This window comes from Bufo gargarizans, chromosome 2, assembly GCF_014858855.1.
Source record: "Bufo gargarizans isolate SCDJY-AF-19 chromosome 2, ASM1485885v1, whole genome shotgun sequence".
NCBI classification, from domain to species: Eukaryota; Metazoa; Chordata; class Amphibia; order Anura; family Bufonidae; genus Bufo; species Bufo gargarizans.
The window spans coordinates 369676385-369695252 of NC_058081.1; the positions used below are offsets into that span (position 1 = coordinate 369676385).

At 42.7% G+C, this 18868-nt stretch overlaps 1 protein-coding gene across 1 annotated transcript in view; it reads right to left on the reverse strand.

Moving 5' to 3' along the window:
- STK32A (serine/threonine kinase 32A) overlaps positions 1-18868 on the reverse strand; it is a 283690-nt gene that overhangs the window by 122132 nt on the left and 142690 nt on the right. Inside the window, exon 5 of the mRNA XM_044277548.1 lies at positions 9804-9977. Coding sequence (XP_044133483.1) covers positions 9804-9977 — 174 coding nt within the window. The remainder of the gene's footprint in view (positions 1-9803; positions 9978-18868) is intronic.

Consider the following 18868-nt stretch of genomic DNA (forward strand, 5'->3'; position numbering starts at 1 on the left):
ACATCCCGGAACACTTGCTCCTCACTGGATGTGCAGAACAGGACCTGTGCTCCCAGAGTGGTTACGTATCGCAGGTCCTGCTTAGAGATGAGCGAAGTTTAAAAAAAAATTAATTTACAACTTCGCTTGCCAAGAAATTGGATTTGTTATGAATTAATTTGTCATGAATCGCTATAAATCGGTTATACCCAGGCCACTCTGCTTTAGGGTAAGGCCACATGGAGCGGCCTTGCTACGGTGAAGAACCGCACCACCAATTAGCCCACAGCTGCCTTTCATTTAATAATGAAGACCGCACTTCATTGTTAATGGCTGCACGGCGCCTTTAAACAGGGGCTATTGCTAGTATGGGTTTTGGCTGATTAGACAGGGGGACAATATGCATATTATTTCTGTGCTGGCCTGCAATCTCCTGCAGGTTATGCGACAGTAAACACAGAATACAGTATTAATCAGTGGTATACCCACTTCTCCAACCCCAGTGCTCTCCTGCCCTACAGGTGGGAGCCCTTCTTCTGCAATCTGCTTTTCCTCCTTTTCCACATTATCTAATATTGATGAGAATGTCATCAGGAACATCCAGCTCCTCCTCTCTCTGCACCTTGCTGACTTTTCTAGGACATGGAGACTTTGATGATTTCAAAGAAGTAAAGCCAGGAAAAGATGAGGATGGTCATCATTAAGACCTAGCCCCCCTAAGCGGTGCAGACTGGACGATATTGGGGGCACCGGAATAATAAAGGTTTCCATCTTACTGGTATTGAATTACATATCTTAGTTTACACCTGATGTAGGAAATGTAAGAATAACTAAATAAACCTGATGCAGAATAAGTCTCCCTGCACTCTCCTTGCACTCTTCCTCTCCAATATTCTTTTATTAATCGTTTTCAGCAACACTGTCCCTGGCGCATGAGTGCTTGTCACATCTCTCCCTATACTCAGCTCACAGGACAATGGCGGAAACCACGTGGGATGAGGGTTGGATTGGGCTGTGACATCACAGGGGATGGCTATTTGTGGATTGGCTGGCTACACAGCATTATGGGTGATCTCGTATTCCTGGGCTTTTATTTCACTTTGTAACAAGTGCAGGAGCCATTTTTGGAGAAAGTGATTTGTTAACACGAAGCGCAAGGGAATTCAGATTTGTTGCGACAAACTGCGCTAATGAATGCGTCGCTTCACTCAACACTAATCCTGCTGCCTCAAGTGAAGGGACACTCACTCCTCACAGGATAAAGTACGAAACGACCTGCATTCTCAGGGGGTGGCCCCAGCAATAATATTGGGGCCATTCATGGGGGCATTATTAATACTGGGGGCCACTAATAGAGGCAAAATAATACTAGAAGGCACTAAGAGGACATTAATCATACTAGGGGCACTATGGGGACATTATGTATACAGAGCGCACAGCTGGGGTTGGGACTCCAAAAAAAAAACTATTGCATTCATCCACTTTTAACAGTAGTTAAAAATGGATGCACAATGATTGTAAACACCAACAGATTGCCAGAAAACAGGGAACAATTTGTTTAAAAACAACAAAGAGACAGTGTGTCCGTTTTTCATGGCCATATTTTACGTGTAAATGAAGCCAAAGTGTAAGGTTCTAGAGACAGTCTCTATGAGTATGTCTGTATTGAACCAGTACTCACAGCAAGACACTTTGTCCAACAGGGTCAACTCATTTAAAGAGGCATGAATGAAGAATCCATTCTTGTAAAGACACACAATTGACAAAAACAGCAGATGAAAAGAGGATTCTTTGCTAGAGCTGAACAGGATCCCAGAATACTATAATGAGCTAGAACAGGTAGCGACTGATGATATCAGAGCTAGACTGCAGAAAGACAGCAGGGACAAACTACAAAAAGACAAGCTACATGCAATACAGCAATGTGACTAGGGTTGCCACCCGTCCGGTATCTCACTGGCAAGGCCAGTAATTTAGTGGCCCTGCTGATGCTGGTAATTTTTTTTAAGATTGCCAGTATTTTCCTGTGCCGACTGCTATTAATGAGTGCTTCCATTGTGGAGTGCTCATTAGTGCAGTCTTTACCCAACTACCCGTGTTGATAAAAAAAAAAAAAAAAGCACTCACCTCCACCATTTGCCCGCTCTGCTGACTGGATGTGCAGGACGGGACCTGTGAGGCGTCATCACGCTGGAGCGCAGGTCCTGTCCTGAGCTTCCAGTCAGCAGGGGGTGTTCACGGCAGTGAGAGCAAATGGAGGAGGAAAGTGCTTCTTTTTTTTTCTTTGCAGAGGCAAACTGGGGCCACTAATAAGGGCATTATTCTAACTGGGGGCACTATTGGGGGCATTATTCTAACTGGGGGCACTAATGGGTGGCATTATTCTTCATTGGGGGCACTAATGGGGAGCTTTATTCTTCCTTAGGGCACAAATGGGGAGCATTATTCTTCCTGAAGGGCACTAATGGGGGCATTATTCTTCCTGCGGGCACTAATGGGGGCATTATTCTTCTTGGGGGCACAAATGGGGGCATTATTCTTCCTGCGGGGCACTAATGGGGCTATTACTCTTACCAGGGGAACTAATGGCAGGCATTAACTCTGGGGTGCACTATTAGGGACATTAATATTACTGGGGCACTAATGTGGACAGCATTAATTTGGGGGGCATTACTATTACTGGGGAAACTAATGGGGGATTTATTAATTCTGTGCGGCACTAATGGGGGCATTAATATTACTGGAGGCACTAATGTGGACACTATTAATTCTAGGGAGTGCTAATGGGGGTATTACTATTACTGGGGGCACTAATGGGGGCAATATTAATTCTGGGGGCATTAATATTATTGGGAGCCACAGTGTGATAGCGACTTAACACCCCGTGTTGAGCCATGCCCCTACAACCACGCCCCCTTAGGGGTGTGGCTTAACCTGGCCGGTATTTTTTGTATGGAAAGGTGGCAACCCTAAATGTGACAGTAAATTAAAAGCGTAGGTCATGGGCTATGACCACAGAGAAGTAGGGGACAATGGCGATGATCAATGTGGTAAACTATCGACATGACTTTATAATATGATAATTTTACATGGTTATCCTGGAAAAGATAATGATGACCTATCCTGAGGTCATCACTCACTCACTACATTATATTGTACAGCGGCTGTTCTTGGTATTGCAGCTCAGTCTCATTCACTTGAATGGGGTTGAGTTGCAACTAGGCCATGTGACAGATGTTCGGTGACATCACTGGCCTAAGAAGAGGCTGTGGCGGTCACGGAGCAGCTTGCCTCTTCTAACAGCTGATCTGATGGGGTCCCAGGAGTTGGATCTTCGCAGATCTCATATTGATGACTTATCCTGAGAATAGGTCATCAATATCTTTTCCACGATGAAAGATGAATTAAATCAATGTACCGTATGAATTTGGCTACTAGTGGGAAATATTGGTATAGGGAGGCTTGCAACGAATATGAAGGTGCTGTAAGAATGCATTAAAGGGGTTGTCTGACTTCCCAAAAATAAGTGACAGCCAGGAAACTGTTTACAAAAAGAAAAAAAAACTTGCCGTTTGAAAGCCCCTTCATTCCAGCACTGAGCCTTTGCAGTCACTTGCCACTCATGCACACGCCACAGCTGAGGCCAGTGATTGACTGCAGAGGTCACATGATCATGGATGGGAAATCATCATTTCTGGTCCATTGGGGATGGAAAACATCTGGGACAGGGTGTTTGGCACTGGAACAGATGATTTGTCAAAAGGTGTTTTTATCTTCTTTTTTTTTTTTTTTTTTTTACTTTTCCTGACTGTCACTCATTTTTGGAGGTCAGGCAACCCCTTTAAATCAACTGTCACTAACTTAAAGCATGACATGACATTAACATCTGTAAAAAACCATCAGCCTGGAATTGACCGATATGGATTAATCTCCATGTCATTTATAAAGAAACAATTTATTTGTGTAACATCAGCTTTTGCACAAATGATTTTAGCAGGCAACCAAGTATACAACAGCCCCGACAGACTTCTCATGGTCACTAACGATTTCTATTACAGAGCGCTTCTCTGTTCAGGATTATTTTATTTTTCTTGTCTTTTCTGACAGCCTCCGTGCACTTCTTTGCGGGCTCTATTTGTATGCAGATGTGTTTGAAGATATTCGTATTGTCCCCTAAAAGCATGTTTCTGACGCAGAATACCTCTTCACATTTGCACTCTGATGAAACATGGCAAGATTTATGTTTTTTTAGTCTACCACATAGCAAGCTATAGGCATTTAGTGTTGGCAGCTGGACCTTCGCAATATAAAAAGAAGCAGACAATGATCTAAAGTTTATGATGGGAAACTATCCTGTCCCAAAATCTACAGTTGGAGAAATCAATCCTTCTGTTTCCCTCAGAGATATGCAATTACACCTCACCCCACTAATCCTCTACTGTCCATTTCTGTCAGTAACACCTCACCCCACTAATCCTCTACTGTCCATTTCTGTCAGTAACACCTCACCCCACTATATCCTCTACTGTCCATTTCTGTCAGTAACACCTCACCCCACTATATCCTCTACTCTCCATTTCTGTCAGTAACACCTCACCCCACTAATCCTCTACTGTCCATTTCTGTCAGTAACACCTCACCCCACTATACCCTCTACTGTCCATTTCTGTCAGTAACACCTCACCCCACTATATCCTCTACTCTCCATTTCTGTCAGTAACACCTCACCCCACTATATACTCTACTGCCCATTTCTGTCAGTAACACCTCACCCCACTATATTCTCTACTGTCCATTTCTGTCAGTAACACCTCACTCCACTATATTCTCTACTGTCCATTTCTGTCAGTAACACCTCACCCCACTATATCCTCTACTGTCCATTTCTGTCAGTAACACCTCACCCCACTATATCCTCTACTGCCCATTTCTGTCAGTAACACCTCACCCCACTATATCCTCTAGTGTCCATTTCTGTCAGTAACACCTCACCCCACTATATCCTCTACTGTCCATTTCTGTCAGTAACACCTCACCCCACTATATCCTCTAGTGTCCATTTCTGTCAGTAACACCTAACCCCACTATATCCTCTACTGCCCATTTCTGTCAGTAACACCTCACCCCACTATATCCTCTACTGTCCATTTCTGTCAGTAACACCTCACCCCACTATATCCTCTACTGTCCATTTCTGTCAGTAACACCTAACCCCACTATATCCTCTACTGTCCATTTCTGTCAGTAACACCTCACCCCACTATATCCTCTACTGTCCATTTCTGTCAGTAACACCTCACTCCACTATATCCTCTACTGTCCATTTCTGTCAGTAACACCTCACCCCACTATATCCTCTACTGTCCATTTCTGTCAGTAACACCTCACCCCACTATATACTCTACTGTCCATTTCTGTCAGTAACACCTCACCCCACTATATCCTCTACTGTCCATTTCTGTCAGTAACACCTCACTCCACTATATCCTCTACTGTCCATTTCTGTCAGTAACACCTCACTCCACTATATCCTCTACTGTCCATTTCTGTCAGTAACACCTCACCCCACTATATCCTCTACTGTCCATTTCTGTCAGTAACACCTCACCCCACTATATCCTCTACTGTCCATTTCTGTCAGTAACACCTCACCCCACTATATTCTCTACTGTCCATTTCTGTCAGTAACACCTCACTCCACTATATCCTCTACTGTCCATTTCTGTCAGTAACACTTCACCCCACTATATCCTCTACTGTCCATTTCTGTCAGTAACACCTCACTCCACTATATCCTCTACTGCCCATTTCTGTCAGTAACACCTCACCCCACTATATCCTCTACTGTCCATTTCTGTCAGTAACACCTCACCCACTATATCCTCTACTGTCCATTTCTGTCAGTAACACCTCACCCCACTATATACTCTACTGCCCATTTCTGTCAGTAACACCTCACCCCACTATATTCTCTACTGTCCATTTCTGTCAGTAACACCTCACTCCACTATATTCTCTACTGTCCATTTCTGTCCATAACACCTCACTTCTCTATACTCTCTACAGTCCATTTCTGTCAGTAACACCTCACTCCACTATATCCTCTACTGTCCATTTCTGTCAGTAACACCTCACTCCACTATATTCTCTACTGTCCATTTCTGTCAGTAACACCTCACTCCACTATATTCTCTACTGTCCATTTCTGTCAATAACACCTCACCCCACTATATCTTCTACTGTCCATTTCTGTCAGTAACACCTCACCCCACTATATCCTCTACTGTCTATTTCTCTCAGTAACACCTCACTCCACTATATCCTCTACTGTCCATTTCTGTCAGTAACACCTCACCCCACTATATCCTCTACTGCCCATTTCTGTCAGTAACACCTCACCCCACTATATCCTCTACTGTCCATTTCTGTCAGTAACACCTCACCCCACTATACCCTCTACTGTCCATTTCTGTCAATAACACCTCACCCCACTATATCCTCTACTGTCCATTATTGTCAGTAACACCTCACTTCTCTATATCCTCTACTGTCCATTTCTGTCAGTAACACCTCACCCCACTATATCCTCTACTGTCCATTTCTGTCAGTAACACCTCACTTCTCTATATCCTCTACTGTCCATTTCTGTCAGTAATATCTCACCCCACTATATACTCTACTGTCCATTTCTGTCAGTAACATCTCACCCCACTATATACTCTACTGTCCATTTCTGTCAGTAACACCTCACCCCACTATATCCTCTACTGTCCATTTCTGTCAGTAACATCTCACTCCACTATATTCTCTACTGTCCATTTCTGTCAGTAACACATCACCCACTATATCCTCTACTGTCCATTTCTGTCAGTAACACCTCACCCACTATATCCTCTACTGTCCATTTCTGTCAGTAACACCTCACCCCACTATATACTCTACTGCCCATTTCTGTCAGTAACACCTCACTCCACTATATTCTCTACTGTCCGATTCTGTCAGTAACACCTCACTCCACTATATTCTCTACTGTCCATTTCTGTCAGTAACACCTCACCCCACTATATCCTCTACTGTCCATTTCTGTCAGTAACACCTCACCCCACTATATACTCTACTGCCCATTTCTGTCAGTAACACCTCACCCCACTATATCCTCTACTGTCCATTTCTGTCAGTAACACCTCACCCCACTATATCCTCTACTGTCCATTTCTGTCCATAACACCTCACTTCTCTATACCCTCTACTGTCCATTTCTGTCAGTAACACCTCACTCCACTATATCCTCTACTGTCCATTTCTGTCAGTAACACCTCACTTCACTATATCCTCTACTGTCCATTTCTGTCAGTAACACCTCACCCCACTATACCCTCTACTGTCCATTTCTGTTAGTAACACCTCACTCCACTATATCCTCTACTGTCCATTTCTGTCAGTAACACCTCACTTCACTATATCCTCTACTGTCCATTTCTGTCAGTAACACCTCACCCCACTATATCCTCTACTGTCTATTTCTCTCAGTAACACCTCACTCCACTATATCCTCTACTGTCCATTTCTGTCAGTAACACCTCACCCCACTATATACTCTACTGTCCATTTCTGTCAGTAACACCTCACCCCACTATATCCTCTACTGTCCATTTCTGTCAGTAACACCTCACCCCACTATACCCTCTACTGTCCATTTCTGTCAATAACAGCTCACCCCACTATATCCTCTACTGTCCATTTCTGTCAGTAACACCTCACTTCTCTATATCCTCTACTGTCCATTTCTGTCAGTAACACCTCACCCCACTATATCCTCTACTGTCCATTTATGTCAGTAACACCTCACCCCACTATATTCTATACTGTCCATTTCTGTCAGTAAGATCTCACTTCTCTATATCCTCTACTGTCCATTTCTGTCAGTAACACCTCAATGCTCTATATCCATTACTGTCCATTTATGTCAGTAACACCTCAATCCTCTATATCCATTACTGTCCATTTCTGTCAGTAACACCTCAATCCTCTATATCCATTACTGTCCATTTCTGTCAGTAACACCTCAATCCTCTATATCCATTACTGTCCATTTCTGTCAGTAACACCTCAATCCTCTATATCCATTACTGTCCATTTCTGTCAGTAACACCTCAATCCTCTATATCCATTACTGTCCATTTCTGTCTTTACTGTGTTAAAAGTATTATCAAATGACTAGAGTAAAGAATTAAAAACCAGACATCATAGTACATGACAATCTCTTTCTAACAAAGCTATAACCACCTCAAATGGATCCAGAGATCTCCCCATGTATTAATCTGCTAGATTTATATGAGGCTGGCATCTCAAGGGGAGTGTCTTTTCTGCTGCAGCTAAGGGTGTGTGCCCATTCTGCTACAGCTAAGGGGGTGTGCCCATTCTGCTACAGCTAAGGGAGTGTGCCCATTCTGCTACAGCTAAGGGGGTGTGCCCATTCTGCTACAGCTAAGGGGGTGTGCTCATTCTGCTACAGCTAAGGGGGTGTGCCCATTCTGCTACAGCTAAGGGGGTGTGCCCTTTCTGCTACAGCTAAGGGTGTGTGCTTATTCTGCTACAGCTAAGGGGTGGGCCCATTCTGCTACAGCTAGGGGGTGTGCTCTTCCTGCTACAGCTAAGGGGGTGTGCTCATTCTGCTACAGCTAAGGGGGTGTGCCCATTCTGCTGCAGCTCTCTTCCTATTACAACTCAAGAGGCAGTTCAAAGATGAAACTGAGCACGTACGGCCATCTCAGTGAACCAGACAAAGAAATAAGAAAAAACAAACAGCAGGTGGCGCAATACAGATACATTTTATTGAATAACTTAGTGGCTATGCAAAACATTTATTATATGGCATTACAAAAGTTTTCAGACCTAAGTGCTGGTTTGAATACTGTAGAATATGTTTCATGGGACAACCCCTTTTAAGCTATTCTTAAATTAGAATGCTTGTTCATCAGACAGATATCTCTCTTGACTCTTCCATACATATGAATGCTCACCCAAAAATGCATGTTTTATGAACAAGGGAGGAGGGAAACCTGCTTCCTGGACCCTCTGGCAGTGGCTCATCTCCCATGGATCAAAAGGATAACAGAAGTTGAAATCCAACAGACTGACCCTTATCTTCCCTCACATCTGCCAGAGGGGAAGTGTTGGGAGGCTCTTAAACACATTAGATAGTCAGCCCGTCCTACCAATATTGCTAGGTGCAGCCAACATTTGCCTACTGTTTGTGGCCACGTTGAAGGGAGTCTGTCAGTTAGGACTATGTCAAACTTTTGACAACGCTAGGTACCTTCTGTGGAGCTTTTAATAGAGGAATTGTGTGAATAAGACGGTTTATTCTAACAGATTATGCTCTTGCAACGGACCAGGGCAGGATTTTACTGTGAGGTTCTATCTTTATCTAACTGCTTCACAGCCCCTTCCCTCTGCTGAGTGACAGCTGTAGCATCCAACCCCCAGACCACTACAGCTGGTGGTTGGATTAAGGGAGGGGCTGTGAATCAGCCTAATGCAATCACAGTGAAGCGCCATCTCTAGGGCACCTACAGTAGCACAACTTGGAAGAATCAAAGATCAAATGCAAACTACTCTTGATAATAAAAGGTTCACATAGGGTATGCTTGTATTTTTCTCCCTAGCTCCTATCTTGTGCTGTCAGTGGTTTAGCATTGTCAAAAGTGCTGACAGATTCCCTTTAAGTGTTCTGTAGGCTAAAGTATACAGAAAACTGTAAACTATTCTGAATGTCAGTTTACACACAAAGAAAATGTATGAAAATAAGAAAATAGACTCACCTGTGAATGATATTTTTGCTCTGCAAGTAGTCAAGTGCCATAGCTATTTCACAAATGAAGAGCTTTACAGAGGCCTCAGTGAAACGGACATTTTGCTGTAGATGGTATCTAAGGTCACCACCAAGGAGTAGATCCACAACCATAAACATATCCTCTTCGTCTTGAAATGAATACCTAGAATATAAGTGCAAAAAGTATTCACTATGTGGATTATTTAACAGAAATGATAAAACAAGAAGATACTATAAATACATGACATCCACCTATCCCCAATGTGCTTGTTATGTACACTGCCTCACAAAATTATTCACCACCTTGGTGTTTTTCCTGTTTTGTTGCATTAAAACCTGGAATTAAAATGAGTTTTAATTAAAAAAAAATTGTGGTGGGTCTAAAAAAATAATCAAGGAATATTCATTCTTTGTTCAAATTAAATATAAATACATAGATAATAAAAAATCAATAAAAAAAAACTGAAAAGTTGTGGGTGCATATGTGTTCACCACCTAAAAAAGTCTTGACAATCCAATTACCTTCAGAAGTCACATACTGTACTTAGTTGATTAAGATCTTCCAGTATCACAAGATCTGTCACATGATAGGAGTTTAAATACATCTGTTCTGAAAGGTCTGCAACATTACAACTATGTGAAGACCAATGAGCTCTTCAAACAGGTCAGAGACAAATTTGTGAAGAAGTATAGAGCAGTATAGGTTTGGGATGCAAAAAAAAAAATTATATCCCAAACTTTGAACATCCCACAAAGCACTCTAATCACTGGAGAATTATGTACAAAATAACTTTTAATTGATCATTTAAAACATTTAACCACTAAAAATATAATATGTAGAAAAATATATATACTGTATAGGGCAGGAAGTAAATAGGTTGCCACTATTGTGGTCACTCACACTTTCTGGGTGACAGTGATCAGATTCGGTCCTCCAATTTCAGGTCCCAAAGGTAAATCCATTAACTGTTCTCCTGGTCATGTAAATTGACATGAGGGAAGGAGGGCCTTGGGGAAGGGGAAGGCCCTAACAACCCTATTCCCCTGCCATGGCATCTATCCCTAAAATATTCCTGCCCCCTATCTTAATCTGTTCGTACGCCTTTCCCCTGTTTCTATTGATTATGCAGGTTCATCAGGGAACAAAATAACGGAGCACCATTAAATCCATAATAACAAATAAAGAATATGTCACAACTACAAATCTGACAAGAGAATTCCACTCACCGAAACTAACAGCCCAGGCAAGAAGGACATTAGTCAGCAATTCAAAAAGACACAAATGATAACACAAAAAAAGCTCTAAAAGTTCTATTGTACTGTACTCACACGATGATATGAGCACAGTACAACACACCCACAATCAGATAAGGACTAACTGAATCATAAAACACCATGATGTCATCAGTTTGGGTGAGGGGAGTCGAGTTTAGCCTAGAACAGTGGTGGCAAACCTATGGCCTGGGTGCCAGAAGCTGCACTCAGAGCCCTCTCTGTGGGAACCCGCATACCAATATGCCTAAGGCTATTTTCACACTGGCATTTTGGCTTTCCATTTGTGAGATCCGTTCAGGGCTCTCACAAGTGGTCCAAAACGGATAAGTTTTGCATTCTGAATGGAAAAGGATCCGCTCAGAATGCATCAGTTTGCCTCCGTTCTGCCTCCATTCCGCTTTGGAGGGGAAACAAAAACACTGCTTGCAGCGTTTTGGTGTCCGTCTGACAAAACTGAGCCAAACGGATCCGTCCTGACACACAATGTAAGTCAATGGGGACGGATCCGTTTTCTATGACACAATCTGGCACAATAGAAAACGGATCCCTCCTCTATTGACTTTCAAGGGTGTTCAAGACGGATCCGTCTTGGCTATGTTAAAGATAATTCTAACGGATCCCTTCTGAACGGATGCATCCGTCTGTGCAGATCCATGACGGATCCACACCAAATGAGAGTGTGAAAGTAGCCTTAGACTTTTCCTGCAATTTATCAATGCAGGGCGCACTATGAACAGCACAGGCAGCACATTTAATGTAGGCAGGCTATTATAGCTAAATGATAAAGTACATGGAAGATTTACTATATTGGACTGTAGTATTCAGGGTAAATTGCCGTGTTGGGTTGGAATTTGGGCACTCGGTCCCTAAAAGGTTCGCCATTACTGGCCTAGGAGATGTGACTGACACATGGATAGTGTTTCCTGGGTCCATCACGATCATGTGAATCACGTCTAAACTGTACACTTCAAAGGGTGAGGCTTTATGGAAGAGTGGTCAGAAAAAAGTAATTGCTTAAAGAAAAACATTAAGACACGTTTGGAGTTGACAAGCAGCAAGTGACAGACTCCGAGGACACATGGAAGAAGGTCAGGTAAGACTAAAATGTTACTTTTTGGCTATCCTGGGAAATTATATGTGTAGTTCCCATTATGCCAGGAATGCCACTCATACAGTGAAGCACTGTGGCAGCAGCATCATGCTGTGGGGATGCTGTTTATCAGTAGAGACTGGAAAATTGGTCAGGACTGAAAGAAAGATGGATGGCAGAAATACTGAGAACTTCTTGAGAAAAAGGTTGATTTGGTCTGCCAGATGTTTGAGAATAGGATGGAGATTCACCTTTCTTTAGGGCAATGATCCTAAACATACTGCTAAAGCTACATTGGCATTTTTTAAGGTGAAACATTTAAATGTCTTGGAATGGCCTAGTCAAAGCCCAAACCTCACTCCATCTCAGAATCTGTGGAATGATTTCAAGACTGCTAAACAACAAGGCAACCCATCAAACCTGAACGAGTTGTAGCAGTTTTTCCGTGAAGAATGCATACAAATACCAGTGTATCGATGTGCTAAGCCAGTGATGACTAACCTCTGGCACTCCAGCTGTGGTAATACTACGACTCCCAGCATGCTTCATTCATTTCTATGGAGTTCTAAGAACTGCCAAGCAAGTGTACAACTTGGGAATTGAAGTTTTACCACAGCTGGAGTGCCGGAGGTTAGCCATCACAGTGTTAGGGTAACAGAAACATACCCCAAGAGACTTGCATCTGTAATTCCAGCAAAAGGTGGCTCCACAAAGTATCAACTTTCAGGGAGACTATTCAGACTATTGAATCTGTGAGAAAATGACTGCATGTATCCATATGAATTCACACTCATGCAGTGATACAGTATGGGTGCATCGACTTCCATGGTTGCCATAACAGCATCATACAACTTGTAGAGAGCCATAAGATGGTAGTGTACCTGAGAACCAAGAATACACCGGCTAGACAACCCTTTAAGAATGTATGTCATAAATGGTTAATACCAACTCTGAAATATGTGCAGGTAAGAATGGTTTTTGTTTGGTCTAGTTTGTAACATTTCCATTTACTTTGCACTGCTTTCATCTCCACACTTTAAAAAAACTATACACGTAGGCTTTCACCTAGAAAATCCCATAGGAAAACAATTTTACACTTCATTATTTTTCGTCTGCACCTCGAGGCACAGATAAATTTCACCTTTCAGGATAAACTTTGGTAAATGCATTGTATAATTCACAAATGCAGAAATGGGGCAACATGTAATTAAATAGGGTCAAAAGAAAACTAAAAATGTATGAATAAAAGAGGAGTGTGATACTACAGAGTATTACAGTAAGCTCGGGTGTATGTAATACAGATTACTCCACTCAATGTGCAGTGATGCTAGGACTGATCAAAACAGTTCTTATTGCTATTGTGACCAATAACAAATGCAACAATCGTATGTCCAGCAGTATAATAACTATGCAGCTTTAACTAATTGAATGATAGCAAAATAATAACTATGCAGCCGTAGCCATTTATATGATGTCCTGCGTTTAAGCAAAAACATCCCAAAAATGGACTTGCAGTACAATACCAGATGTCCTCAATCATAAATCTCCTTCAATTATATAAGCATATATGGCAATACTAGTAGAAACTACTGTGACGGACTGAACTGTCACTGGGGCAGCTGGAGAAGCATGAGGGCTAGCTTCCTTCCTACGGACTATTGACCCAGAACTATGGAGACCCCCTTTCGGACCTCTTGGGATTACAAGGAACTATTAAACCTGTTTTATGTGTGGAGTTATAAGCCACATCTTTCCTATTGCCCATTAAAGGCGCAGGGATGTGAATCCCGCAACACAAAAATGGTTAACGCTGCACTGAGACTCCCAATGAATGTGTTAGTTTATTTGTCCCTTTGTTCTATTGCGTTAGTGATGGGATTAAGATAGCCGACTCCGGTGTAGTGCAGTAGATCACCCTATGATACACTCAGGAGAAAATCCAATCACATGTGTCTCCTCTCTCCCTATTCTTTCATTAAGACACTGGGGAGGTGATGTCTGTTTGCATGCTGTTCATGTTTGATTGAGTTATGTTGTTAGACTTCTTGAACTGTATATATACTGAGTTGGTCTTCAATAAAGTCAGTTCATGATTTACTCTTCAACATGAGTGCTGCCTGATTCTTGGGGTAATGGTAACAGCGGTTGGAATATGTTCCATTTGGGAAGCAATATCGCTGACGGAAGTGCCCAGTTGGCATACCAGCGAGTCCATCGCAATTGCTCCCTATAGAGCAGTCCAAACCGCCACCAGGATTTATTTCTCAGCCGGCTATGGAGAACTGACTCAAGCAGCCATGACCCTGGCAGTGGAGTACTCCAAATGGTTGTGGATCATCTGTCCAAAGGGAGACTCAGATGGAAACCTAGGGAGAAGAGGTAGATGACCTCTCTCCCCAACTGCAAATGGAGACCCAGGGAGAAGGAGGTAGCTGACCTCTCTCCCCAACTGCAGATGGAGACCCAGGGAAAAGAGGTAGCTGACCTCTCTCCCCAGCGGCAGAGGGCCTTCCAGAGAGAAGAGGTAGCCAACCTCTCCGCCCAGCAACAGATGAAGACCCAGAGAGAAGAGGTAGCCGACCTCTCCCCCCGGCGACAGATGGAGACCCAGGGAGAAGAGGTAGCTGACCTCTCCCCCAGCGGCAGATGGAGACCCAGGGAGAAGAGGTAGCTGACCTCTCTCCCCAGCGGCAGAGGGCATTCCAGGAAAAAGAGGTAGCCGTCCTGTCCCCCCAGCAGCAGATGGAGACCCAGGGAGAAGAGGTAGCTTACCACTCTCCCCAGCAGCAGAGGACGTTCCAGGGAGAAGAGGTAGCCGACCTCTCTCCCCAGCGGCAGTGTGTTTACCCAGTAGATGACATGGGTGGCATCACTCTCCTGCAGCAGAGTTAAGCAGACAGTTGGAAGAGGTTTGGGATTTATCTTGTCTGACTAACACAGGTCCAGACCAGTTGGGGGTCTGGTACCTGGTTAGTCTACTGTTGGGAGGGGAGAAATGTGACGGACTGAACCGTCACTGGGGCTGCTGGAGAAGCCTGAGGGCTAGCCTCCTACCTACGGACTATGGACCCAGAACTATGGAGACCCCCTCAGACCTCTTGGGGTTACAAAGAAAACATCCCAAAAATGGACTTGCAGTACAATACCAGATGTCCTCAATCATAAATCTCCTTCAATTATATAAGCATATATGGCAATACTAGTAGAAACTACTGTGACTGACTGAACTTTCACTGGGGCTGCTGGAGAAGCATGAGGGCTAACCTCCTTCCTACGGACTATGGACCCAGAACTATGGAGACCCCCTCTCGGACTTCTTGGGATTACAAGGAACTATTAAACCTGATTTATGTGTGGAGTTATAGGCCACATCTTGCCCATTAAAGGTGCAGGGTGTGAATCACGCAACACAAAAATGGTTAACTCTGCACTGAGACTCCCAATGAATGTGTTAGTTTATTTGTCCCTTTGTTCTATTGCGTTAGTGATGGGATTAAGATGGCCGACTCCGGTGTAGTGCAGTAGATCACCCCATGACACACTCAGGAGATAATCCCATCACATGTGTCTCCTCTCTCTCTATTCATTCATTAAGACACTGTGGCGGTGATGTCTGTTTGCATGCTGTTCATGTTTGATTGAGTTATGTTGTTAGACTTCTTGAAATGTATATATATTGAGTTTGTCTAATAAAGTCAGTTCTTGATTTACTCTTCAATATTGATGTTGCCTGATGATTTTAGCATTCTGTCCTCATATATTGGCTCTGTCCAATTATTAGGCAGGTTTGGGCTGAGGACGCTGGAATCCAGGTTCCAGCAGAGGGGAAGCTGTTTTCTGACGGAGGTACGCAGTCGGGGTACCAGGCGGTCCGTCACAACTACCTACTCATTTTGGTAGTGCAAAGAGTGTGCAAAGCAGTAATCAAAGCAAAAAGTGGCTACCTTGAAGAACCTAGAATATGACATTTTTTCAGTTGTTTCACACTTTTTTGTTTTGTATATAAGTCCACATGTGTTAATTCATAGTTTTGATGCCTTCAGTGTGAATCTACAATTTTCATAGTCATGAAAATAAAGAAAACTCTTTGAATGAGAAGGTGTGTCCAAACTTTCGGTCTGTACTGTACATCCAGGTAATGTTGCCTGAAGAGGCTCAATATAAAACACTAGTATTATAAATTGAACATAGCAGATAAGGATCTCTGTTACCGATGTTGTATGGGGCACTGGAGCTTCATGTGACAAATCATCAGAAGACCAATAAGTTGAATCCTTTCCCCAGCCACCCATGGACGGGCACCTTCTTTATTAATTTTGTTTTAATCCTGAAGCTGCCCTAGCATGAACAAAACTGCACATCTGGAAGATAATGGAAACACGCCTCTGGAAAATTAAAGCTGAATTCTGACTGGTTGCTATGAGCAAATATTTGTCTTTTACTTTGCAATGTTTCTAATGTTTTTTTATTTTTGTGACTTATGTCTAGAAAACTTTACTTACTACAACGTCTTCTTTGAAGCAGAGTACTGCGTTATTACTGATAATGATTTTAGATCTCACATCTGTGAGAACATATCATGGTGTTTTTTTTTAGCTCCAATTGCGATTGCCCCCCCCCCCCCCTCCCACCAATAAAGATAATTGTAGACCATCTTTCAGAGTGGAAGGAACTTCTGATGAAATATATGATGTAATCCTGAGAATGTCACAATACCTCACTTTAAAAAATGTACACAACCCAGACGCTGCCGAGACAATTTCATGTAAAGGAATATTCCCATCTTAGGCATTTATGGGTATCCCCGAGGAGGGATCCACAATCAGATCTATTGGACATGTATAGTTTATCCTGTGGATCAATATAATTCAAGAAGAACTATGATCGCAGATTCAGTACACATATTACATATCTCATAATGATATTGGCTTAGCTTGAAAGAGAATGTTTGGGATGTAAATACTCAAACTCTTAGGATGGTCACCAATATCAGATTTATGGAGGTCCGAGTGACTCCCAGTCCCCTACAATCAGCTGTTTGCAGGAGCTGCTGTGGCAAAGCTAGACACCACAGCACCATACACTGTGTAGAGGCTGTGCCTGGTTACAACAGCTGTGCTCCCTTCTCAAGAGAATAAGAGTCTTCATATAGAATCATCAGTTTGTTTATAAGACAATAGGGGTAATTTATCAAGACCAGTATTTTCTATGGTAGTCTTGATATCCTCTGTGCCGGCGGAAGGATGAGCTTCATTTATGACAAGGTGCACGCTTTCTGTCCGTGGACCTGTAGTGAAATCTACACTAGCTTGCACCATGAGAAGATTTAATTCATCACTTACACCAGAAAAATGGTGTAGGATGAAGATAAATCTGCCTGGGCCAATGGCACTCGCCAGGTCCTCTTTTTTTAGAAAGTTGCGAGGGTGGTGTATAATTACTAAACTAAACTAAATTTAGTCACAGTGGCATTTAAAAAGTTGCAATTCTGCTGTTTGCGACTTTTTATGTCACTTTCTGACATTGGGAGCATAGCAAATAACCCACTATGGCTTCGCTCATGAATCTTGCATCGGAAATGCTCAACTTATTTTTAAATTAGAAATAGTATAACTGGGAATAATTAGATAACCAACACCAGGTCAGCTCATCTCATCTGATATGCAGATGTTTTTTATTGCTGTCTGTTAACCCTGGGATCCATTAAACGGGTTGCCCATTTTCTGGTTACTGCTGATCAATGTCTATGTAAGATGTCTATATGGCACTTACTAATATAGCCTTTGTTGATTTTCTGTGTCGTTTTTTATATTTCATAAACCATGCAACCTTGCTAGGCAGATCTTCTGTGCTGTCCACATAGAGGTTTTCTCCATAAAATACCTGCTGATGGAGGGTCCTGTGACCAAACACATCACTCACTCTACCCTGTTCCAACACACTGTACCTGCACTAAACTCCCAGAAGTGCAAGTGCTCTGTTTTTGAATGGAGGAGGCTGAGTGATTCGCCTGATCACATGGCCGTTCATCAGCAGCTATTTTACGCACAGGACCTTCGTGTGGAAAGCACAAAAGCCTTAGCCAACAAGGAGACGTATCTTATGAAATACAGAAAAAGGTGCACAATTTCAACAAAGGCTATATTAGCAAGTGCCATAGAGTCATCTTACAAATACATTAATCAACAGTGACCAGACAGTGGGCAACCTCTTTAAGATTATTGGTTTTACACTGGTTATACCATTATGTAATCTGTGATATGGGCAATTTTTGGGGGGTATTTACCATTCTAGAAGATTGCAATATAATAAGGCTGTTCTGCAAAATAGGAATAAAAGGGGGAGATGTAGGTAGATGTATAAAGTGCGTATTAAAATAAAGATAAGAAAGAGAGGTTTTTCCAGGATAAGGTAACATTCACAAAGACAATTATTTAGTATGGTAGAACTAAGGTCTTGTCAGAGCCTATTTTGAACAGCTTCCTAAGTCAGACTTAAGGCTGACAACTGGGTTGGCAGAAGGTAAGGGACTGCAGGCATTTTAATACCTCTACAGGAAGTCCCCAGGTTGCGTCCGAAGAGTAATCAGTGGCTGCCAGAGCAAATGTGTAGGGAGCAAATACTTAACCAAGCCATGGGTCAGTACTAGAGTGCAGCAGGAACAATGACATAGTCAAATCAAACTTTGA